Genomic DNA, 24,782 nt, shown 5'->3' with positions numbered 1-24,782 from the left:
ACAGCAATGGAGGATGAAAAAAGAAAAGCTTTTGAAAACAGTAATAAAAAATCCCCTTAATTAAGAGGAATAAAGAATAAGTCCTGTGGTCTATTTACCACTACCCACCATAACTCTCAGAGGATATGAAAACCTGGATTAACCTACTGATCAAACTTCATACAAATGTCAGACATTTCAAACAAAATAATAATAAAAATATTAACATCAGAAAAGGTCAAAGTTCTGCATTCTGTTCTGTGTTGTTCTCCTGGTCACACTAGAAAAACTTTGCATTCTCAGGGATAATTGATGTAGAAGCAACTGACAAAGATTTTGTTTCTAAGACTTATTTTACTACATATTATTTCAGGCTTGACATGAATTATGATGAAAACTCTTATTAGACTAAGGTGCCCCCATTGAAATTTAAATATACCTCTTTTTGCAGGAGTTGCTCTCTTATCTGTGAAACTAAAAGAGCTTCTTGATGTCTCTCTTGTTCACCAAGTTGTTCTTGAAGATGTTTGATTAATATCTAAAAAAGGTTTAAAAATACTTTGTCATTAGCATATACCCCCATGACAACATGTGAAAACCAATGCAGGAGAAGTACAGAAAAAAATAAGCAGCACTGAGAAAGTTGGGGCCATTCAGCCTGGAGAAGAGAAGGTTGTGTGGACACCTCATAGCAACCTTCCAGTATCTGAAGGGGCCTACAGGGAATCCGGAGAGACTCATGATCAGGAACTGTAGTGATAGCACAAGGAATAATGGGTACACATTAAAATGGAGGAAGTTTAGGTCAAATATTAGGAAGAAATTCTTTATTGTGAGGGCAATGAAACACTGGAACAGGGTGCCCAGGAAGGCTGTGGATGCCACAAACCTGGCACTGTTCAAAGCCAGACTGAATAAGGCCTTGAGCAACCTGTTCTCGTAGGAGGTGTCCCTGCCCATGGCAAGGGGGCTTGTGAGTATGATCACAAGTACGTTCAATGATCTCTGAGGTCTATTGAACCCCTTAACATTCTATGATTCTGTGATTGCAGCACTGCAGGTGTAAGTGCTGTATGCATTAACAACACTGCCTCCAACACATGTGTGTGCATGGGCTGTTAAATAGCACATATATACCACATATGTAGTATGTGAAAACAAGCCTCAATCTTCAAGTTACTCTCCTCATTTTTAAATGTTAAATAATCTGAATGAAACAGCTCTTTCTACCCTTTATACCATGTGTGAAATAGCCCAGAGAAGTAGTGGAATTACCCTCCTTAGACATACTCAAAAGCCATCTGGATATAGTCCTGGATGATCCTCCTGAGCAGAGCAGTTGGACAAGATGACCTTCAGAGGTCCCTTCCAACCTCAGCCATTCTGGGATTTTATGAATACTGTGGCACAGGATGATTTTTGAAACAACAGGTCCTACCTCCAAGAAAGTAAGTTTATAGTAATACAGAATGAAATAACTTTTAAGATATATCTATATGTAAGTAATGTATCTACTATATCTTACCTCCTGTGCTGAAATTCTGTTCTTTAGTTCAGCTACTTTAGAAGTAGAATGTTCCTTTGCATGCTGGCAAACAATCTTCTCAACTTCCCTCTGGTGGGAAGCTTTCAGAGATGCAATGTATTCTGCTGTGTCTTCCTGTATCCTGAACAGAGCAAGAGAAAAGTGAGATGTAGTAGTGCAGCTACAGACAGTTCTTCAAAAATGCAGCAGCTTCTCACTTGAACACACAAAATAACCAAAATGTTAAAGGCAGCAGATATTGTATATTTCATAACAAAACCTTGCGAGACAGGATCACCATTACTTCTATTGCTCTGAAGGGAGAAAAGGGTGGGAAACCTACAGTGGTGGATATGTGCATCATCTAACTAGAGGCAGTGAGGATACAAAAAATTCAGTCAATCATCTTTGCTGGTTCCTCTTATTAAAACAGTGGCAAGAGAACACCTGCTTTTTAATCATAATGCAGCTACCTTCTTTCAGATATCTATTTTAGAAAAGAATGTGTTGTAATCTAAATTGCATGTCCATTTCTTCTGCTTTGATTGTCAAGGGATGTAAGGGAGACTAGGTAAAGTATAAGGTTTCTACTGTTGGCCAAGTAAATTCCACTGAAAGCACACTCCAGGTTTGAAGGAAAGAACATGGACCAAGTATTAATGCCGTACAACACAAAGCATGTAAGATATGATGATTTAAACTGAGATATTTTCTTAAAAGCGTAAGAAATTGTAGCATTAATAAAAGCATTAACATAGGTTTGCCTGTGGAAAGAACTGGGACAGTGCACTGCTTTTAAAAAAACCCCAAAGTCACAAAAGAACTCCCAAAACCCCTCCCAAAGCCAGAAACAGCACAAATGAAGGTAGAAGCAACCTTCACACATGGCTGAATGCTAATATGCTACTTCAATCCTATGTTTGCCAACACTTTAAGAAGGTTTTTAAAGGAATATATTGAGCATTTACCTTCGCATGTTGCTTTCAGAATAAGCTAGAGCTGCCTGAGACTTCACCCGCTGCTGGCTCATTTCCAGGGACAGTTTCTCCAGCTCCTCTTTCAGATGGGCATTTTCTTGCACAACTTCCAAGAGATGAGAATCAGAGAAGGTATGTGGTTGCTGTGTTTTGTCATCATTGAAAATGCTTAGACAGGCTTCAGTGTTGTTGGAATTCCTTCTATCTGCGGCTGAGGTATTCTTTTTCATGACCTCTGTAGAATTTCCATTAGTGTTTGTTTTATTTCTCAAATTATTATCAGACAACATCACCATCCTTTCTTTTTGAAGTTTCTCAACAGTTTTTGTGAGGTCTTGTATTTCTCTATTTTTGGTGACCAGTTCTTCGTTTAGTTTTAACAACCTGTCTTTTGTGCTTCCTTGTTTCATCTTAGAGTCCATGGAATCTAAGTCTTTATTATAATTTTTGCTTCTGAGTTTTAATTGGGAATTTTGACTTTTAAGATTTTCAATTTCTGTTTGGAGGTTTCCAACAGTGATCTGATGGGTCTTCTTTAGATTCTGAAGCTCCTGCTCAAGTTCTGCAGAAGTGGCTTTATCACCATTCAGTTTTGGTGGTTCATTCATAAATTCATAGGCAAGTAGTTGCTCAAGCTCTGCAAGTCTTTGTTCATACTGTATCTAGGAAGGGAGTAAAAAGTAGGGACAAAAAAGCAGTTTTGTAAGTGTACTGTTATTATTAGCTCTTCCTATTATTCTTTAAAGTTACTGCCCTTCTGAAGAAAGACTTCAGAAGACAAAATACAAATCAGGATTACTAACAAACTACTCAATCAGTTCAGAAATTAGTGAGTGAAATAATTAAGTCTGCTGTAAAATAGAATTACTTGAAGAATTTACTACAAAAGACTCTAATCACTCTAATGGATGCAAGTAATTATGGGATAGACAATTATACTGACAAGAAAATATTTCATTTCTATGCAATTGAGTTCTCTTCAGATGCTACCAATGTTAATTTTGTCATTATGTACTTGGTATATGTCAGCTGGCAAACATTCATGTCACATGTTCAAAGCTGTATTTCACATTTTTCAAAACATCCTAAATTTTAACAGAACAGATCTTTCTTTTTATGTATTTCTAAGTATGAAGAAAGAAGTATGAATTCAAAGAGAGACACAATCTTTCCCCCTAATGAGCTGAGGAAAACCTAACCTTCTTAATAGCTTGGATGGCCTTTGAGGAAAGTATGATGAGTGACTTATGGAGAAAAGGTGGAACAGCTGGCCAATGCTTTCTTTTCTTGCTCATTAAGCACCTGTGCAGTTCACCTTTTCCTTAAAGTAAAATTCCAGACTTCCAGGCTTCCTAACCCAAGTCTTTAGGCTCACTATCATGTAATTTTTGGACATGCGTAGTGGTTCTCAATGTTCCCTGCAGAAATGCTCAGTCAGTAGACCTCTGAAATCACAGCCTTTGGTACAACAAGGAATTAGAGAAGCAGCTCTACTCTGACCCACAGGGTGAAAACTACTTATCTTAATTGTAAGAATAAAATTATTATGCCTTGAGAACATGTCCTCTTCATTTCAACACTACCCTAACAATTTCAATGCTATTTTTATTTATCTTAGGTGCTGAAGGTACCGAAATTCCGGTTCTGAATTCTTTGAATAATTTTTTTCCCTTGAATGTGGTCTTTGCCTTCAGTTTTAACCACTACCCTCTGTTACACTTAGTTGACTTGTGACTGTTACTTGCAAAGCGGACTACTCAACTTTTACCTTTATTTTTTGAAACTGTTGTTCCATGGCACGAAGGCTTTTCTTAGCTTCTTCATCTTTACCTTCAAGTTCTGTTTCTAATTTCTTTATTCTTCTCTCTAAAAATTCAACTGTGTTTGTTTTAGCTGAAAGATCATTTGCTTTCTCAGCAGCAGCAGCAGCAAAAATCAAAGCAGGCAAAGAATTTGGATACCTTCTTTTTAGAATTCCTTCCATTTCTCTGATCTATTCATAAGAAAATTAAGTCAAAGGTTAAAAATAATAAAGTTCTAATAGAAAGGGAACAAAAGTAAGTGACAGAATGTTAACAAATTTCATTCCCTTAAGGTGGAAGAATGAAAACCGTAGATGCATATATTGAGAATTACTTTATATTCCTCCCATTTATGGTTTTGTTTACAGAAAAGCAAGACTCATTGTCTCTTACTGACTAACTTACACATGATCTTAAACAAAATATTGCTCGGGTCTTCAGATTACCTTATATCAATAGTCTAAAGAAAGTCAAAAAACATGATTTAAGAATGGCTTTTAATGCTGTGAATATGCTTTTTTTCCTGGATTTGCATTCACATTCTACTTTTCCAACTGTTAAGGATATTTCATAGCAATATTGGAATTATTCTCCCAATAACACATTATAAGTCTTTTATTTTGTAGTATGCAATCATGTAAAACTAACACTTTGCATGCAGCATTAATAACAAGTCCCTCTCTTATCTGTAGATAAGATATTCATATCAGAATTCTGCAAAGGCTCTTGTCCATGACTCCCACATCTCTAACCAATGCAACTGCTACCTCCTAAAATTCAGGAAGGCTCACTTCCACTTGATGTTTTTTTAGTAGAAATATGGATTTTAAGGTTTCCACTCCCCCAGTTTTCATGAATCTTGTATGAATCCAGCAGAATTTAAACCCCTACTCTTGAATCAACTTGGCTGAAATTCATCATACTGTTAAGGAATTACTGAATGTGGACAGGAGTCTTAGCAAGCTTTGGCTTTTGCCCTCTTGCCCCTTTTAAAGAAACTCTGAACAGTTATTTTAAAAGATTTTAAAAGGGATACCAGCTTGTTGAATATAGTAGCAAGAAGATTTACTTAGTCTAAGTAAATAATTACTCTTGTGTTGATGAGTGTCCAATAACATGAGTTACTTTATCACAGAACTTCATGCTATCCTTTATCCTTATCAAGGCACTGAGGTTTTAAGAGACTTTATCTGAAACAAAATTTAAATGAGAGAGAGTTCTTTTATTGCATACTTGTCGCTCAAGATCCTGAATTCTTTTAGCATCTGTTGCTCTGTCTCGCAAACGTTTCTTCTGTTGCACACACTGATCTCCTGCATCAGCTCTGAGCTTCTCAACCTGTCCAATTTATGAGAAAACAAATTGAAACATGTATTCAGAGACACTGTCCTGTAGTACAAAAACATTTCAAACACACATAGTACAATGGAAGTATGCTGCCCTTTCAAAACTCGTAATGGTAATTTCTGTACTAACTGATTCTTCAGACTCTAAACCTCCATGACAGCTTCCTTCTCCAAAGCAACTGAAATTAGAAAATGAAATCTAAAAGAGAATTTCAGCTCTGGGACACTCTTGTCTTTATACCAGAAATACTGGTCCTTTCTTTCATACTGCCAGTATACAGGCTTAATTAGTAAGCTGTCATATAAAGAGCTACTGTGCATTCCATGATTTCAGGATGAGTTTAGGAAATGGTTTGTGATTTGCAATGCTACACTATGCCATGAGATACAGAAACAGCCAAAAGGCAATGTTATGTTGTGCCTAAATAAAAGCTGAGTCCCAGCTGAGAATCAGGGCCTGGCTAACTCATGTTCCTGCATTCCTGTGATGCCTGTTCATGAGGACTCAAAGCTATAATCTAAAATTGAATTTCCTACCTTTATTAGCCACTATGATCTCTGTACAGGGATATTATATCCTGGATATTTAAAAATATTCCTATCTTGAATTCTCTCCCAGATTGGTAGTATTACCAAGTCATGCTAAGTCATGCTTTTATGCCAGCATTTTATAGTTTGACTGATTTGATTATTCCTGTGAAGTCACAGCTTATGGTACCAGAATTTTTAGACACCAGTCCAGCCCAGAGAAAATGCCAATAAAAATATTTTCTTTCACAGGAATGGTATCTTGAACAAAGGTTGATATGGTGGTGTCTGTCCCTGGCTGCTCCTTCAGAAACATCTCCATTCATCTGTGATCTCTCTAATAAAAGATCATAAAAGATTCCAAGATCAGTTGTATTTTAGCACTGGTAAAATGTCTGGTTTTTTTGTAACTCCCAAGTCTATTGTACTGACAAGTAGACAATGCAAATCTCACCAGTATCCAAGATTCATGTATTAATTTTGTTTAGATTTCAAGTGTTTTGGGTTTTCCCCCCCTGCCACAGTAACCAGGGAGCTTTTCCTAAGAAAGAATTTAGAACTGGTACTTAAGAGAATAAAAAAGTGTTGTCTAAGTTACTATGGAGAAAAAAGGAGGAAAAGAGAATGAGAAGAAGGGTGTTCCTGGTTGTTAACATAACAATATTCTTTCCCTTAGGTCAAGAAATGTGAAGACTTTAGGGAAGCATGTTACTTTTGTTCCCAGAAGCATTGGCAAGATGTCCAATAGAACCAATCTAATATACCAAAAAAAGTAATTATTATGAATAATTACATTACACTCATCACTGGAAAAAGAAACAATTTTCAGTTCCAACTTCTTACATAAAGCTAGATATTATCACCTCTAGTCTTAGTTTCTCAATTTCTTCTCTTGCATCTCTAAGACGGGCTGCATCTTTATCCAGAAGATCTTGATTTTCTGCATACCACTGAAGTCTTTTTTTTAAATGAGTAATTTCCTGTTTGTACGATTCTTCCATAACTTTAAATTCATAAGACTTCTCACCTACAAGAATAAAACATTCTCAGAATTGTTTTATTAGTAATTATGTATTGAAGAAGTAATTAGTCAACACTGTCTTCCTCAGCTGATTTCATACATTTACCATTTTTAAAACACTGTTACTGCAGTAGTTTTAAAACCAGATCCTAACTGGGATTTTAAAAGCAACAGTATTTGTAAAAAACCCTGTATTTTTCTCATACACAGCAGTACTCAATGGCTTACAGTTCACTATAGAATGTATTTAAGACAGAATCTCAGGGAGATCTGTTCTTGATTGTGCTCTAATAAACAGACCTTCATCATCAAGATGAATGACAACATAGAATATATGCTTTGATGTTTATTGATCATACTCCTCCCATTTAGGGATCAAGCATTTTCAGAAGAGACATGGAGGTAAGTATTACTGCACTTAGCATTTGTGATGCCTGACACTGGAAATGGGAGAGTCCAATTTTGAGCGTTCTCTCATTAATTCAAACTGGAAAAAGCTCTGATAAGAATGCTGAAAAAAGTCCCAAGGTGTAAGTTATAGGCAAAAAATGGGGAAGAACTAAATAGGAGACTAAGATGTAACACAGTAAATCTTTTCTTTTGAACAGAGTTGTCACATAATTGAAATAATTTTTTTTTCCACATCCAGTGAAAGATTGGCAAGAAATCAAACCTAACAAATCACAACAAAGAGTTTGGTTGGATACAGGAAGATACTTTCTAACAGAGTACCAAAAGTACTGCAGCATGTCCTTCACTGTATGCTTTCGTTAGAAGTTTAGACAGTACTTGTAAATGGTCTAGATGCATTTCACTAAGTAATACTTTAATAAGAACAAGCTTTTGTTACATATTTATTTACTGAAATGCAAAGTAAGCAAAATTATTCAACAAAATGAAGGTGCTTTACTTGATGCAGATGCAATCTGGACTTTGGCTAAATCTCTCTCTTTCTTGGCTTGTACCAAGTCTACCTCAAGAGCTTGCTTATCTTGTTTTAGACGTCTTATCTCTTCTTGTAATTTAGCTTCTTCTTTCTAGGTTATAAAGAAAACAGTAAAACATGAAAAACTAAACACATAATATCACACAAAACCCCTGAGCATGCTTTTTCATCACACAAAGATTAAATCACAACAGTGTTACATCCAACCACAGCAACAATAAGGTATTTTAATTTTGGTATTATTGTCAGGCCCTGCAATAGAAGACCATGGGAAAACATAAGCTAAGCATTAAAAAAAATCCAAACTCCAGATTTTTTAAGCCTTACTTAACTGTCATAGAAGTAGAAAATCTCTGTCTTTTGAAAGGGTCAGTAAAGAAAATGGCTTGACTTACTTCTGAGACTGAAGACTGTAGGATAAGTGGTCAAATGTATTGTCCAACAGTTCACCCTACTACATTCTACTTCTTGCCATTTTCTGCAGGCAGTCTCTCTTTTTGCTACACACAAACACTAGGAAACTTCAAGACCAAGTAGGACAAAAGGTCTTGGTGCCAGAACCACCTCTAGAGATGGAGCCCCTTGGTCCTAGGTATGCACAGGTACAGCAGAAACCAGCTGGGGGGGGCTGAGATTTTGGGAGCAGCCAGTAAACAGACCGAGTGTCTAGGCATGTACATGTAGGTATGTCACTGCTAGTGAGCTCCTATCCTGAACTGCTAAGCAGGCCACATCAGGCTGTGTGCATTGGGCCACACGTGCTCCTTGTGTTTCCAGTGGTATTAGTTGTATTTGTGTGCTACATGCAAAGGCACTACACTCTGTTATCTTACAGGCTTGGTATATACCTACCTGTGCTACTCGAAGCTCTGAAATCAATTCTGTGAAACTCTGATTTCTGGCTGGTTCAGAATCCTGCATGACTCGTGACTGGTTGTTAATCTTCTCTAGCTTTTCTCTAAACAACAACAGAAAAGCAGTTATGCAATGTGGTGATTCAGCATACTATCAGTGGCCACTGAAAAACAAACACAATCCCCTGCCCCCCAAACAGTAGCACACAGTCAATCTGGGCAGGTTCAAAACAAAAAGAGAAACAAACATACACAATATTTATACACAAACAAAATTCACTGTACAGTGAAGTCTTCTCACCTCACACAAACTAGTTTATTTGGACTAGGAAGGAAAGGGAAGGAAATAAAGTTCTACCCTGCATCAGTGGAACTCATTTACAGGCCTCTCCATAGCAAAGATCTGTAGATTAGGAGTACACACAATTGCTAGGTTGTTTCTCCTTACTAGCACAGGATGCAAATCTCACAGGACCAACAATGCAGGGAATAGAATTGTTTCTCCACTAGCAGAACCTCTTGTGCCCCCTGATTTACTGTGTGTCTTACAACAGCATCAAAACATCTTAACAACATCAGCAGAGCCAAAATATCAGAACAAGTGCAGTGTAATGTATTATGTATTCTGATATGAATAAGAACACTGAAATATTTCCCAAGTGGAAGTCTCCAGTCTTCCCACAGGTTTGCAACACCATCAAGAAAACAAAGAATTAAGCGCCCATAATCAACACAAATCAATTCTCAAAAGAAGAAACAAGACCACGAACCTGAGGAACACCAGAAAACATGCCCCTGATAGACTCTGCAATGGTTCTTCATTAAAAAAAAATAACAGCAGAAAATTCTAGAGATTTTAGGTCAGATATGCAAACGAGCCTACCTTAACTGTATTAATTCAGACTTTAAGCACTGATTCTCCTTAAACATTCGTTCCTCATTTTTTTTGTTCTGGATTTGTAGCTCTTTCATTTGTTTGTATAACCTCTCATTTTCCTAAGTTGAGACAGACAAAGTTAAAGAATATTCACAGATTACTGTTTTCTTCAGTTATAAAACAGTTTTCTATGAATCACATAGTTTACCTGCTGAAACAGTGGAAGAAAACACTGAATATTTAATTACTGAGCTTCTAAAATGGATATCTACTTTCACTATCTGCAATCTCATCCAAGTGTCTGCTCCCTCTGCAGGAAGGAGCTAAGACAGATCCTCTGCTCACTACCCCAACTATATTCTAGAAATGTGTTCAGGGGTGAGTGTTGATAGATCAGAGCTCAGCCTGCCCATGCTCCAGTCCTGGGGACACAAATCATCATTGTCTGGGATGCTCACAGACATATGTTGGCAAGACACTGTGTTTATATCAGGGAATCATGCTGAGCAACAGCTGGAAGCTGGTTGAGCTACCCACTGGATTTTTACAGCTGCAAGTATTCAAAAGGATTATTAAGCCTGAATTATCTATTTCTCCACTTGACTAAGTAATACAAATCAGGCATGCTAATAAGGTTACCTTGAAATCTGCTGCTCAGATCTTGAGAAAAACATTTTAAAAACCAATTTTTTTCATATTTCAAATGCTGATTAAAAATACTAATTTTCAGCTACTTTTGGGAAAAAGTTTGTGGTTCTCACTGACCATAAAGTTCTCAACTGTAAAGTTACTGATTTTTACAATTTAGAACATTTACAGGGATCTGTGGAAAAACTTAGTCCAAACTAGACGTGTGAAAGACTTTTTAAATCTGCAATATGTTTGCCTTTCACACCCAAATTCCATCCACTTTTCAGAAAACAAGATACTTTTTTTCAACAGAAAAGTAGTAATCATTAAACAATTTTGTTTCTGAAACTGGATAGAACACAGGTCAACATATATGTTGATATGTGGTGTTACCTGTTGATAACCTTGAATAATGACCTCTTGATCTTCAATCTCTTTTTGTATTTGGGCCAGTTTTTCCTCAGTTATAGAAATTGTTGCTGCATGGGTCCACCTCTTTTCTTGGGTAAGCTCTTCCATACTTCTTAGCTTTCAGAACACACAAACAATAAGAAAGTTTTGTTAGCAACATCGACTTTTCTACAAGACTTACAAGACTGTGGTCTCTTCATTATGGTATGAGAGCAGACCAACGAGTGGCTCTAACTGGAGTTTTACAGAAGCATTATGAAAGAGAGAATGTTTGGGAAAAGCTAGAAGTTTCTGTTCTTATGTCTCTAGACAGGAGGGTATGTTATGATGCAGGGAGTTATTCTCACTAAGGGTAGAGTGGAATAAGTCTGGGAGTATTTCATACAGACAAAACACAACACTGAAAAATGCATCAAGAACTATAAACAATATCTCAGCATACAGTACTTACCAGTAACAAGTGGTATCTGTGGGAGTGAATCAAATCTGCAAAAACTTGCAGCAAGACTCTCAAAATAACAAAGTAAAGGAACTCAGGATAACATGGTTTATCTCCAGGAAAAAAAAAATCATGTCTTACAGGCACTAAATGTAACAGCAGGTATGCATTACAGGGTGTCTGTGTAAATTTGGATTTTCTCCTCATCAACACCTCATCTGAAGTAACATTGATTCAATTTTCAGAAGCAATGTTTCCTCTCTTCTATAGGCACAGGATACATGATGATAAAGTACCTTACTCTGAAGAACATAGTTTTCCTGACCCAGACGGGACAGCTCCTTTTCATGCTGTGTTTTCAGTTCTACTACCTTGGCCTCCATCTCCTTCTCTTTTTGTGAAAGCTTGCTGGCCAGCTGCTGAATCAAATCCCGAGCTCTGCTCAGGTCCTCCTCTGCTGTTTGTAGTCGTTTTAACAAATACAGCTCTCTATCACAGCTTTTGAAAGGGGAAAATGATAAGTCCTAGGGCAGACAATTCAGGGAAACATTACACTGAGCTGATTGTTTACCAGAACTCTGCTCATCAGCTTTATTTAACTGGTTTGTCTAGCTCTCAGCAACAACACAAGGCGCTTGAAAGAACAACCCAAAATACAACCCCCCCCAACACTTCAATAGCAAAACATCCTATATTCATTTTAATGAGTGACCTCATTTGCAAAATATATATGAGGAAATCAAGACAAAAAAATCCAAAAAGAAACAAATACATCTCATACGACAGCCACTATATTGCTACCATAATTATTATATTATGCATCATCTTATTTTTAGAAAAGCAGCAATGCTTTAGGTATTCAATGAATAGCTTTTTTATGCAGTTGATAAGGGAGAAGGAAAAATCATTATGGTACTGTAAATTCAGTCATCTTGAGAAGTCAGAAGGTACTATTAAATATTTAATGCAATGAAAATAGGAAAAATCCCTGAACAGTAGTACTGTTTAAACATTCATAGCAGAATATTATAAGTAGAAGTTATATTTAACCTTCTTTTACAATTAAATAGTAATTCTTAGAATTTAATAAGAGACTTTAATTATATAGACCCATCAAAGCAACAGCACTATCCAAGCAACTGAAAAGCAGTATAATTATATTTGCATATTTTAAAAGCAAAAAGTAGTATTCGACAAAAGGGAAGTCTTCAGTCACTGTTTCAGTATTTTCCAACCTTGTGATAATTGTTAAAAGCCTTGAAAAAATAGGCTTGCAAGCCAAGTTGTACATGCTAATATTAAGAGCAACACTGGTTATTACTCACATGATGATATTGCCTGTTATAATCCTCAGCCTGGTGTCCAAGATTACTAACAACTGATTGGCCAGACAAAACTCTGTTAATACTTCCCTCCAAAGTTGGTTCATTTGCTGCAGATCTTATTATCCTAGTAGCAAATAAGGCTTCTTCATTTAGGCAGAAAGTAAAATAGAACAAATTATAATCAGAATTTTATTTCCTTTAGGAAAAATATGTATTCATGTGATCCAGCCTGTAGGTATATAAATTATTCTACAACCTGAATTTTGAATGAAATATAGAAAGTTGAGAACACTGATATACTACGGAAAAGCTGGAGGGTTTTTTTTTAAGTAAGGAACTGATGACAAGATGAACAAAACCAAAGAGAACAACTGAAACATGCAGCTGGATAATAAATCCTTCACAAAACAAGGTTAATCTCACTCCTCCACTTTGGAAGCAGCCAGTTATCTAAGTATATATAAACACAAAATATTTCAAGCTACGGGGAAGATAAGACACAGCAATTTTCAAAACAGACTTTGGAGTGCAGACAGTATAGAAAGAAATGCAACATTTATTTGTTGCATCAAATAAATGTTGACTGGAGTAAGAAATCAGGCAAGATCCCTCCAGAGTCACTAACATACATGGAACTGTTCACATCTCAGCCTTCTGACAGTAACTACAACTGCCATTTCAACTGCTCCTGCTTAGGAATGTTACACCTGAATAAAAACCCCACCAGACAATGACTCTTTTCCAAATCTCATGCCTTTTTAGTGTCACACACCCCTCAGAAAGGTACTCCCTTAGCACTGATGACTTGGCAATTGCTTGATTCAATGCTATCCTCCTCCTAGCTATAGAAGAGGCCCCTGCAGAATGCAGCCAGGTGAGATTAATTTTCTAAAATCACATAAAATTGAACTATCACGAACACTTATAGCTAGAGAGGGAAGAGCAAGTGTGAAAAAAGCCTGTAGTCTTATTTTCTCAGTACTTGTCATTCACTTTACCACCTTCACCAGGCTGAGACATCTTCCTCAGGGAGAGACACATCAACGTACTGAGGAACTGAGGTCCCTCAGTTCAACAGCTGCCACTGAAGCACCTCCCTAAGACAGGTGAATAATCCTGAACTGCTTTTCCTGACACTTCCTGCAGGGCTTTTAAAAGCCCTGCATGCTAGAAGTGCATTAAGCCTGGGTACCTGTAGTGTTACTTGCTCATGCCTCAGGGATAGTAAACATTGTCTGAATTGAGCTGAATAAGCTTAAGATGAATTATCTCATGAAACTCTTTGGGCTTCACCCCAAAATAAAAAGTTTCCTTGCAACCCAGCTTTCACAGGATTACATTGGTATTCTCCTTTCCATAGTGTTTCCAAGAGACGTGAACAGAAAATAGGACTTCCTTTTTAGTACCTCTTTTGTACTCTAGGAAAGCAAAGATCAAAAGAAGCTCTGAACAGGAATTCAGCCTCAAACATATAAATTAGTGAGTCAGCAAATCTTTGCATTTACTGTAATGAAAAATGTCAACTTGTAGATATTACTTTTTGAACACCAGCTTTTTTTACTCTTTCAGTCCTGCTGGTGAATAATAGATGTCTCAAACACAGTGGTGGTAAATGTGAGTGGAAAAAAGATTCATATAAAAGTCTCTCTCACAGCTATTTCATGCTAATACAGAAAAAAATCAGTACTTAACTGCATTTGAGTTTAGATTTCTCTACGATATTTGGGGTTTTTTTAATGTGAAGCATAAAACGCAAATCTCTCTGGCTCTTAAACTCAGAATCAAAACTCTCAAAACTTACAATTACCTTTAGATTTTGCTCTGTCTGCAAGACTTTTGGCTTTCATAGAGGTCTTTTTGAAAGTTTCTTTTGGTGTTTTCTTTTCACTGACTGGAAAAGATTGCTTTGAAAGTAAACTGGGCTTCCCATAGCCAGAACTTCTAACCAGTCCATAAGGACCATGTGAAGGTTTCTTTTTATGTACAGGTGCTGGACTTCTAATATTCTTTGGTTTGATTGACATTGATTCTGATCTTTCATTCTTCAAGGAACAAGACCGAAGAGCCTGTGACAGAACACATTGGTTTAAAACAAGTTTTAGGCTCTGCTGTAAACTGAGGGTAGCATTCACCAGTGAAAAACATAGAACCAGTTACCAAAATTACACAACAATAAGACTCAGGGTGATGGCAAGCATTGTTTTTAAACAAATTAGTAGTAAGTAATTTTGCAGAATTGTACTACTTCAGAACTACACAAGGCAAGTACTTTGTACTGGCTCTATTTAATTGATCTGGGAAAATGTATCTTTATTTTAATTGTACTGTACATTACAGGGTCTTTTGCTTACCAAATAAGGTAGGTCATGACTAAAGGCTAATAAACACAGTGGATATAGAAACCCAGCCATGAATAAAGGAACAGTGGCAGGCAGAGGAACTCTGCTAAACTTGATCATCAAAAACAAAGCACACAACTCCCAAGACTAACAAATGAAAAAATTTAACCTGTTTGCCCTAAAGGGCAATCCACCAGGATAAATCAGCCAAACCTCTGTCCCTACAATGCCTTACACACACAAAAGATGATTGCTTAAAGGAATGTGAAGCTAATTTAGGGGATGCAAGAAGAAAATAATTTGGGGATACAAGGAGAAGATTTGGGATTACATGAATCTTGTCCTGGGATGTCTGAGATGATTGCAAGAATATGCAAAATTTACAGGATCTCTAGGGAAATAACAAAATAGAAGTAAGAAACAAGTCTGGAAAATAGAGGAAAAAAACAGATTAAAAAAGCTGGTGACATGAGCAGGTTGCTGGTCAGCACACTTGTCTGACTCAGCTGGACATGGACCACTGCAGCCCCTCCTATATTCTTACTGAACTGCATTTCTAACTGTTCTCTCTGTACAAATGCTCCCTGTTCTGAGCCTGTTGTGCATTTACACGTGTCCCTCCAATGCTCATGTGCTCAAAGACATCACTGTCCTGAGCTGGAGACATGGCATTGCAGCAGCCTTCCACATGTTGGGCTGGGACAAGAAGAATCCCACTGGACCCAATGTACACTGGATTTGGTGACCTCTAACAGTAGCAATGGCAACATGAGAATTTCAAGGAAAACAAACACAGTCTCTCAATTTCTTAACATCAGAGCATAATCAAGTGACAGGCAGTCTAAAAATACATACCTTTAAAAATTACTTCCATACAACAAAAATCTGGTTGGTAATACTTACTTTTTTAGTTTTGTTCCCTTGTGAAAGCAGAGAGTTTTGTCCTATTTTTTCTCTTAGTAGATCAGGCTGCACTTCACTGGTCTGAATTTCCTTCTCAGTCATCCTCTGAAAGTTATTATCATTCACGCTTGTCTGTAGAAAGATGCTTTCTTCTCTGCTAAACTTTTCAACTAAGTTTTTCTCCCAAGATGTATTATTCTGGGGGTCTTCCAAGGGTGAGTGGCTAATGAGGTCATTGTCTGTGCTGCCTACCAGTTTCACAGGACTACAAGAAAAGAGAAGTCATATATAATAAGACTTTTGCCTTTTGCTTTTCTATCACTCTGGAAAAAGCAGGACATTTTTTCCTTACGTATCAGCTGTAAAAACTGCCTGAATTTCAAAGAGCTACTAAGCCTCTTTTAAGACCCGTCTTGCAGATTTAGTCATACAGATTCACTCCCATGCTGTGTAAAAAGAGCTGCTTCTCAGCAGCAACTGTTTTTGTAGAGGTAGCAAAATTATCTACAAGATAAACATCTGTAAGCCTGCAATTAATGCTAATTAAAAAATGAGCAGTATTTCTGTTGAGTGCAGTTACATGATAAGCTCCCTGAACTCATCTGCTAAGCATAAGCTGTATTTCTGACAGTTGCCAGGCCTGTGCTGTCTGCTCTAGACAGAACAGTTGCAGCAAATAAGAGGGAGGTACGGAGCATAGGTTAGTAAGAATCACAACAGTGAGGTTTGATCTTAAGAGAATTTGAAATTAAGATTATGGAGTTTGGAGAGCTAGAATAGGATGTGGGCTGAAATGCTTGTATGGGGAAGGGGAAAGAGCAAAACACTGGGAAGGCAGAGATCCTAGCTGTGAGAGTGATGAACACTCCTCCAAATGATTTGACAAACATTGCTGCTTATTACCTGAAGTAAGTATGGGAATCCCTGGTCTAAACCTACTAACACTGTATAATTAATTTAACAGTTCACTGCAAATGCCATAATGCCAATGGATGATATAACAAAATTTCAGTATGTAATTAGAGAAAGATACAGATAAGTTATTTAGTGAGCTATTTTTCACAAATTGTTAGCAGCTTTAGATTGCTACAAGTCTTAAAATGCATCTTGAAATAAATACCGTTCAGGGTCCACATCAAAATTTCTGGTATTAAACATATGTCCTGTAATTGTTTTCATCAATTCTTCCACAGTAGGTAAATCTAAATTATGAGAAATAGATATAAAATAAATTAAAAGACAGCCTAGAAAAAAAATATTTGTTACAAGGACAACATTTAAAAATGTTTCATAAATGGACTATTATAGATATTACTGGTTCACTCATTTTACAAGCTTGTACAATACATGCCTTCCTTTGAGCTATTTACCTGAATCAACAGTTGACATGTTTTTTGCATAGATGTCATTATTTTGTGCAATGCTTTGCCCTAAGCCTTCTGAGACTGCCATTGCAGAACTGTGCAGTTTCTGCTCGCCAGTGTCCCCCAGAGACTGATCAATGTGATGATATGCCTGGTATAGTGCTTCCATGTCACTGTTAGCTTGTCCATAGGAAGTACCTGAGAAAAAAGCAGCTTTGTAAGAGACACTACTGGATTTTCTGTTTTGGGAAACAGAATCCCACTGGAGCCTGGGTTCCAGTTACTAGCTTGGTCTATTATGTGGGGAGAGAGTGATATCATGTGGGGAACAGTGATATCATGTGCATTAAAAAATAATTAAAAATCTAATTTTTCCTATAAAAAGAAACAGTTGCCAAGTTAATTAGCGCCTACTAAATTATCTCATCTACAGTTTGTGTTCCTCTCCCTCATTCTCCCCCATCTCAATATTTTAACAGTACCAAAATTAACAGCTTTTGTTAAATGACTATTTGAACAGGTGCCATCACAGCCATAATCTGGAGGTAAGTGGCCTGTACTGTTGTGTGAAGTTTGATAAGAGAATGCATTTAATAATTCAGTTCAATGCTGTCAAAGAAGAATTTTAGATATGAGAAATAACCAGAGGTGATGGTATTTAAATATGAAATTGCAGCATCAAAAACTACTTTTCAATAACCAAGTGTTTGGCAGAAACACCACTATTTCCTGAAGTATTTCCTCCTGCTTTCAAGATCTGTTGGCAAAAGCCAAGGGCTTAATGTTCCCCAGTAATCTAAGAACAAGTGAGTTACCTATTTTAAAAAGTCACCTATTTTAAAAAAGGAAGATTTTAGGTTTTGAGTTTTGTTGTGTGGTGGGGTTTTTTAATTTTTCATCTTTTTCTAAAGTACCCCTTACCTGCTTCATTCATTTCAACTGCACCGACTTCTTCAGGCTGATCATGTTCCCCTGGAGCTACATCTGATGCTTCAATGGCCTTCTGAAGCTCTACAGCAGAATCTTGTGAATCAAGCAATACAACTAAGAAGATAAATGTTAAAGAAAACAAAAATTCTCTTATTTATACTTCAAATAGAAGTATACCAGAGCTTGATGTCTTAAGTATACAAAAAATACTACATAGATTATTTTATTGCCATTAGTGGAAAACCAATGAACTCTGATTACAAGTCTGAGTTCTGAATAGGTGTAATAAATATAAAAATACATTGATGATCACCTTGAAGTGTTAATATGTAGATTATTTTAACTATTTAAGTTCAATGTATTTTCAGCAGAACACAATAAAATGAGGTGAAAAATATCAAAATAGTAAAAATCAAGTAAGCAAGTTTCAGAAAGTTCCATTTAATCTTCTTCCACTGAACAAAGTTTGTATTTTACCTTTAGCCAGCATGCCAGTGTTTGCTTCTTCCTAACACAAAAAAACCAAAAACCCAAACAATTACTTTTTGAATATCAGGGGAAAAAAACTGGACAAACTTTAGAAGTTGGTCCAATACCTAAAAACAGTTTTTAGAACTTAGAACTAACCACTCATTCATTCTCCAAGAATATGCGCTTCTCTAAAGTCCTCCTTAGAATGCCATAAAGTTCTCAACATCCTGTACTCTATAAATCTTTTCACAGGTGAATAGAAATTAAATGCTCCTCTGCATAGAGGAGCATTTTTGCACCTTCCTGGTTCTCTTTTATTGTAATTTGAGAAACAAAAGTTAAGTAGCAGTAAGGACATTATTTACAGCTCCATTCTAACTTTTCAAACATTTACTAGAAATACCACTCTAATAAATTTCTTTAAAAAGAACAAAAAAACCCAAATAAGTTTACCTAGTGAAAATGATTACATGATGCTCTATAGACTTCTTTTGAAAAAAGCCCAAATCTGAATGTGTGCTCCAGGGATGCAGCCATGTGCTTCAACCACATGGGCTACACATGAGAAATAAGCCAGTGGACAGCAGTGCCCTCACAGCTCATACATACAGTGAAGATTTTTGGGTCCTCTGTCCAAAGGGCTTCTCTGCACAGAATTATCTGCAGTAGTCTGCGTCACTCAAAAGCTCTGAGAGATTAGACACTACCCATCCTGAGGCTGAGTTTCCACCTGAGCTCATAATTTGTGCACTTCCATCTTCATTTCTTAACTCAAAGGAGGAGTAAGCAGGAAACCCTGTGAAGAACTTAACCCCTTCTATGACCTAGCACAGGGAAGTGCATATCCTTAATAGAAAGATATAGTCTGAGAGCCACAATATTCTTTCAGACAGTATGTATCATATAAAGGTTTACTATATTTAGTTACATATTTCAGAGCTTTTAAAATTCCTGCAAGTAACAGAAACATTTAGCAAGCTATACCTGTTCTTGAAGACTTAAATCAACTTCTGACATGATGTTTTGATTCACCTGATCTCCTTCAGTTTTAAGGGCAGGATTAGTATCTGTTTCTTCTTCAAAATCTTCACTGTAGCTACCTAAAAGAGTAAAAGTAAATGTCAAACAGAATGAATACTCAAGGAAGATAAAGCACTAAGAGACAGCTACTTCCTTTTCCCCAAGGCCTCATCTAAGAACAGCTACTGCTAATGTTACTCCTTTTACAAAGGCAATAGAAAGTTTCCAAAACTGAGTGTGGTACTAAAACTACAGTGAAAGTCACACATAATATCTCTAAATTCAAAGGAAGCTGCCTTGTGATCAGACATGCTTTGTCTCAAGGTGTACTTGAACTGACCCCTTTTATTCAATTACTCTCTCTCACTTAGGGGTGCAATGATGCAATTCCAACCCTGCAGATAAAGTACTCTGTACATTCACTCAGACAGTTTTGAGGCTCAGAATCTGTAATTTGGCTTCTTATGACCTGCTCTGGTTGGCCAAAAGCCACTCTTAAGACAAAGCACTATTTAAACCCACGTGTTTCAGAGAATGAACTTTACAAGCAAGCCAAAGGCTTTTCCTTCAGTTACCTAGATCCTTTGACAAGTTTCAGTTCTCTTTTGCTGTATCTCTCCCCCTCAGCTCCTGTGGTTAACAGGCTCCAGTGTCTGCATTATCTGTAACACTTAAGCCTAGAACCCTTGCAAAACACTGGATCATAATGTGTTCTTTATGTGTTTATGGTTTACAAATACATCCTCCTTATGCTTGGGAAATTCAATCCTGACAACAGGACCTCTCAAAAGTTCAGCTGAATATATACATTTGAAAATACAATCCATTAAATTACATGAATACACACTATCATATGACAGCAATGAAGCATAAAATAAAGAGACATGACAAGTGAAAGACAAATAAGCAAGAAATGTAGCATGAAAATTTTGTGGGGAAATCAGGTAAGAGTAATACTGCAGATTACAGAGATTAAATTCAGGTATGAGAAGATGGCACAAAATACAGACGACAAGACACTGGAGTAAATCAAATTTCAACATCAGAGGGTTTTTTTTCATTCATGAATGATGCAGGATTTTTACTACTTTTTTTCCCTTTTTTTGTCTTATGGCTCACAATGGATTAAAAATCCACTTCAGAAAAGAAAAGCACAGAAGCAAAAGTAAACACCTTAATCCCTCTGTATGAATAACAGCTGCAGTCATAATGCAACAGCAGCCTAAAAGGCTGATGTAAGAACTACAGGTGAAATAAAAGATTGCATTACCAGATTTCTCTTCATGTGCAGGTTCTTCTTCTTCTTTTTCAGCATTTTCATTTCTGAGAAATAAAATGAAAATTCTACTCTCTTTTTGGACAGCAAATAAATATACTTTTTTTCTTGGAACTCTACACTCTGATATTTCTTACAATTATTAATAAAAGAAAAAATTGCAATTTGTCCAACAAACCAAATCAAAGGTAAGAAAAGTTGTAAAAGTGTCAGAAATTATTAAAATAAAGTATTTCACAGCTAAAATTCTCAATCTAACTCTTAAAAACACTCCCTTTCTGCATTCTTTTCAACATCTACATTAACTTCTCAAAAAATATTTTTACCATCAAGGTTTGCTTCCTATTCTGACCCAGTCATTCTGGATTAACAAAATCATTTTAAAAATCACCCACCTCTCCTTTCTTTCCCCTTTTTCCCATAAAACAGAAGTTTTGCCCTTATCTAAAGCTCTCCAGAATTCTGTTTCTCTAACCATTTTCATATCAGAAGTTGCCTCTGAACTCAGCATTTTCACCAAGAGCAGCCTGAACTTCTCCTTCATCCATTTCTCTCACAGATGTTGGAACTTATTTTCACATAACTGATTATAAATGGGTTGCCCTAGTCTATGAAGATTAGGTATCTTTCCTCTAGATTCATTTGTAATATCACATCTAAAGTGACATAGAATGTTTCCTGATCTATTTTCTTGTTATTATCAGTTGTTACATCTTTGTTTAGTTACTCTGTACAATTATGAATGTTGAGTTGTTTCTACTGAGTTATGCCCAAGACTGTGGAGCTACATCCAATCATCACTAATTCATGCTCTCACTTTTATTTATTAAGCTCATTTCTTCCCTTGTCTTGAAGAAAAAAGCAAACCACAATAAACAAAAAAAACCTGTCTGAAATTATATACAGGATATCATCCAACAAAATCTCAGTGGCTATACCCACCCACATGTGCCCACTAATACCGTCCACAACCTTTCTTCCCCCTAAATTACCGTACAAATGGTGCTAGTACAACAGAATCATTGGAATCCAGCTCTTTATTTAATCTTGAATAATCAATAGTAGAGGAAGCTTCTTGTTCAAGCTTGGCAAAGAAGATCTCTTTTTCTTCTTGTTCTTCCAAGGTATCCAATCCAGCTCCTACAATACTTTGATTAGGCCCAGAAGCTAAAACTGAATCTGAATTTCAAAAAAGAAAATAAATGGTGTCTGTGCTGTATGTCCACACAGAATAGCCAAAATAGTTAACAACAGCTACAGACAGACTTATAAAGTACTAATGGTATCAAATCATTACAAACTAGTACTAGGAGACTTCAGTTCATGACACAGCTGACAGAAGCGAAGAATCCCATCTTGAAATGAATTAAGGTAAAAAATTTCATAGTAACTTATTTAGATTTAGTTAACTTGATGAAATGGTTGGGCTCTCAGTTCTCACCATTTGTTTCCAGGCTGTCTCTACTCAAAGAGACAGCATCTCCATTACTTTTCTCAAGCTGCATCTTTTCCACATCCATGTTTTCATGACCTTCTCCCACAGGCTGTGAAGTGTTCTGCACCTTGAGAAAGTTTCCATTGGCTTCAAGCATTCCTAGGAACAAAGTTGCAATATTCTTGACTACCATCTAAAAGTTACTTGCATGACACATCATTTTTCTAGTCTCATTCCAGAACCACCAGTTTTAATCACGCATTGCAACTGCAAAGATGTGCCGTCTCACAAGTCGCATTCACCTAATTTCCACTGATTCTACATGTAAATCTTGTTTAATTAATTAAGCTATTAAAAACATTATCTTTCTATCCTTCATATTTGCACACACACCTAAGGTTCAGCATGAGTCAAATGCACCTGAGTTACTGTCACATTACTCATGAAAGACAATCTCACACACAGACCCTATATAGAAATTGATATTTCTTTCTTAAAACCCAGCCCATTTCATTTGATTTACTACCTCAGATCACCATAGATTTTTTTAAACTTGCTAAGCCATTGGCTTGGCAGCTACATTTCATTTGCTGCTTAAAGGCTGTAAGGAAAAAAATAGTAATCAAAGTCTCTTAAAAGTCACTGATGAACACCCAGTTATGCCATTCTACACATTTATGCAACTACAATTTGTAGCTGCTCTCTCCTAATTGCAATTTCACTGTTGTGAGGGTTCAACATCACCTTAACAACTTTTTGCTGGCTCTCAGGCAGAACACTGCCGTATCTACTTCCTTACGGAAGACTAAAAGCCAGATATCGCAGGACACTCCTAGTTCAAAAACTCCCTTCTGCCTGCAAAACACACACGCTTATACTCAGATTCTGGATAAGTTCTCATTGGAGGAGGGATAGGAGAAAAGCTGCTCATGCATTTTATCAAATGACACATGAAATTATTTAACAGTTCTCACAGAAGGGAACAGAAACTAAGTCTGTTTTTTCCAACATGAATCCTCAGTTGGTAACACTCAGAATTTTTCATCCTGGCCACATGATGCTGAGATATAGCTGTGTCCTTGTACTGAGCACAGCAGAAGGGGTGAAGACACTGACAACAGCTCATTACCTGCTGCAGGAGACAGGAGATCCATACATCAATTACACTAAATCAGTCTTCCATGTGCTGACCAAGTGCTTCAGCTCTGAGATCTTCCTCTGTTCCCTACACAAGCCCATACAAGTCCCATTAAAAAACCCCATACTTGCCTATATCATGACAATGGACAATCCTTTCCCTTTGGTACTAAAAATACATTTAGGGTGAGGGAAGGTGGGAAAGTAGGAGCTTCAACACCTTTTCCCTCCCTACTGGGCAGCCCTCAGCATATTCATTCTGATTGTAAGAGCCTCCGTTTTAAAAAAACAGAATAGGTTTATTTTCTGGATTTTAATGATAAAGTCCCCTTGCATGTCTTTTTGGGAGGCTAAGCGCAGAAGATTCCACACCTTGGAAATCCACATCCCTGTATCTAACCTCAGCTCTGTCCTCAATATAGAGTTCTTACTGACTTGCCCTGCACGCAACAAACAATGTCAGAGACATTGTCTAAAAGGCAAGCTCCACATGCACAAAGGCTAATGCCAATATAAATACATATTGCTACATTGAAAAGCAGAAAATGGAAAGCTCAAAGTGCTGAACAGAAGTAAAAAACTACAAATAGCCCATTTCTCAGGTAGCCAAATGCAGTAATTTAAAGTAATTTACTCAGATGGCACTCTATTCTAGTTTTCAAGACAGCAAATAGGAGTCTGTTTGCAGCTGGGTGACAGGTTTTTTGCAGAGATTTAGATTAGCCAAACCCTCATCAGACCTCCAACACCCTGTTTTTGAATGAGAATATATTAGCAGAATCAAATGCTAACTGCAACTGTCCTCCTATGTAGAGATTTGCAAGAAAGGAGAAGGGATTATACAACAGTAAAAAAACCCAATTAGAATGTTCAATAAAACAAAAGTTTAAAGAAAACATTTTCCTCTGTTTTTTTAATTTAAATCATCTGATATAGAGTGAAATTTCTCACCAGATGTACATTGATCTTGAAGGCTTCACAGGGTTTATGCAAGCTATCTACTAATTTTTAAATATTTTGCTAGCCAGGATTTGAGTCAAATAAAGAGTTTTTTTAAAAAAGCAACTTCCTTAATAATCTGAAAATCTAATACTGTTTCTGCAGCCATTAAACATGGCAACTTAGCCACTCTCAACACCCACACACACTACTCGCTGCTAGTGAAGGCAAAAATATTTGTTTTCTCTCATCCTACACAATCTGAACTCTGGGAAACTTATCAAACCTGGAGAAAATATCGACTCATA

The 24,782-nt window shown here is 36.7% G+C and overlaps 1 protein-coding gene across 3 annotated transcripts in view; it reads right to left on the bottom strand.

The window, feature by feature from the left end:
* CEP162 (centrosomal protein 162) overlaps nucleotides 1-24,782 on the bottom strand; it is a 43,946-nt gene that overhangs the window by 6,620 nt on the left and 12,544 nt on the right. For all 3 annotated transcript variants that reach the window (XM_059468241.1, XM_059468243.1, XM_059468242.1), the window contains exons 5-26: nucleotides 22,405-22,557; nucleotides 21,956-22,142; nucleotides 20,958-21,010; nucleotides 19,652-19,767; nucleotides 18,674-18,704; nucleotides 18,188-18,310; nucleotides 17,273-17,464; nucleotides 17,023-17,104; nucleotides 15,903-16,167; nucleotides 14,468-14,726; nucleotides 12,661-12,803; nucleotides 11,632-11,859; nucleotides 10,879-11,013; nucleotides 9,862-9,974; nucleotides 8,977-9,082; nucleotides 8,089-8,215; nucleotides 7,021-7,184; nucleotides 5,517-5,621; nucleotides 4,250-4,474; nucleotides 2,473-3,143; nucleotides 1,505-1,646; nucleotides 419-517 (exon numbers count right to left, since the gene is read on the bottom strand). In XM_059468241.1, the coding sequence (XP_059324224.1) occupies nucleotides 419-517; nucleotides 1,505-1,646; nucleotides 2,473-3,143; nucleotides 4,250-4,474; nucleotides 5,517-5,621; nucleotides 7,021-7,184; nucleotides 8,089-8,215; nucleotides 8,977-9,082; nucleotides 9,862-9,974; nucleotides 10,879-11,013; nucleotides 11,632-11,859; nucleotides 12,661-12,803; nucleotides 14,468-14,726; nucleotides 15,903-16,167; nucleotides 17,023-17,104; nucleotides 17,273-17,464; nucleotides 18,188-18,310; nucleotides 18,674-18,704; nucleotides 19,652-19,767; nucleotides 20,958-21,010; nucleotides 21,956-22,142; nucleotides 22,405-22,557 (3,719 nt within the window). The remainder of the gene's footprint in view (nucleotides 1-418; nucleotides 518-1,504; nucleotides 1,647-2,472; nucleotides 3,144-4,249; nucleotides 4,475-5,516; nucleotides 5,622-7,020; nucleotides 7,185-8,088; nucleotides 8,216-8,976; nucleotides 9,083-9,861; nucleotides 9,975-10,878; nucleotides 11,014-11,631; nucleotides 11,860-12,660; nucleotides 12,804-14,467; nucleotides 14,727-15,902; nucleotides 16,168-17,022; nucleotides 17,105-17,272; nucleotides 17,465-18,187; nucleotides 18,311-18,673; nucleotides 18,705-19,651; nucleotides 19,768-20,957; nucleotides 21,011-21,955; nucleotides 22,143-22,404; nucleotides 22,558-24,782) is intronic.

This window comes from Ammospiza nelsoni, chromosome 3, assembly GCF_027579445.1.
Source record: "Ammospiza nelsoni isolate bAmmNel1 chromosome 3, bAmmNel1.pri, whole genome shotgun sequence".
NCBI lineage: Eukaryota > Metazoa > Chordata > Aves > Passeriformes > Passerellidae > Ammospiza > Ammospiza nelsoni.
This window is presented reverse-complemented; position numbering and strand designations above follow the sequence as displayed.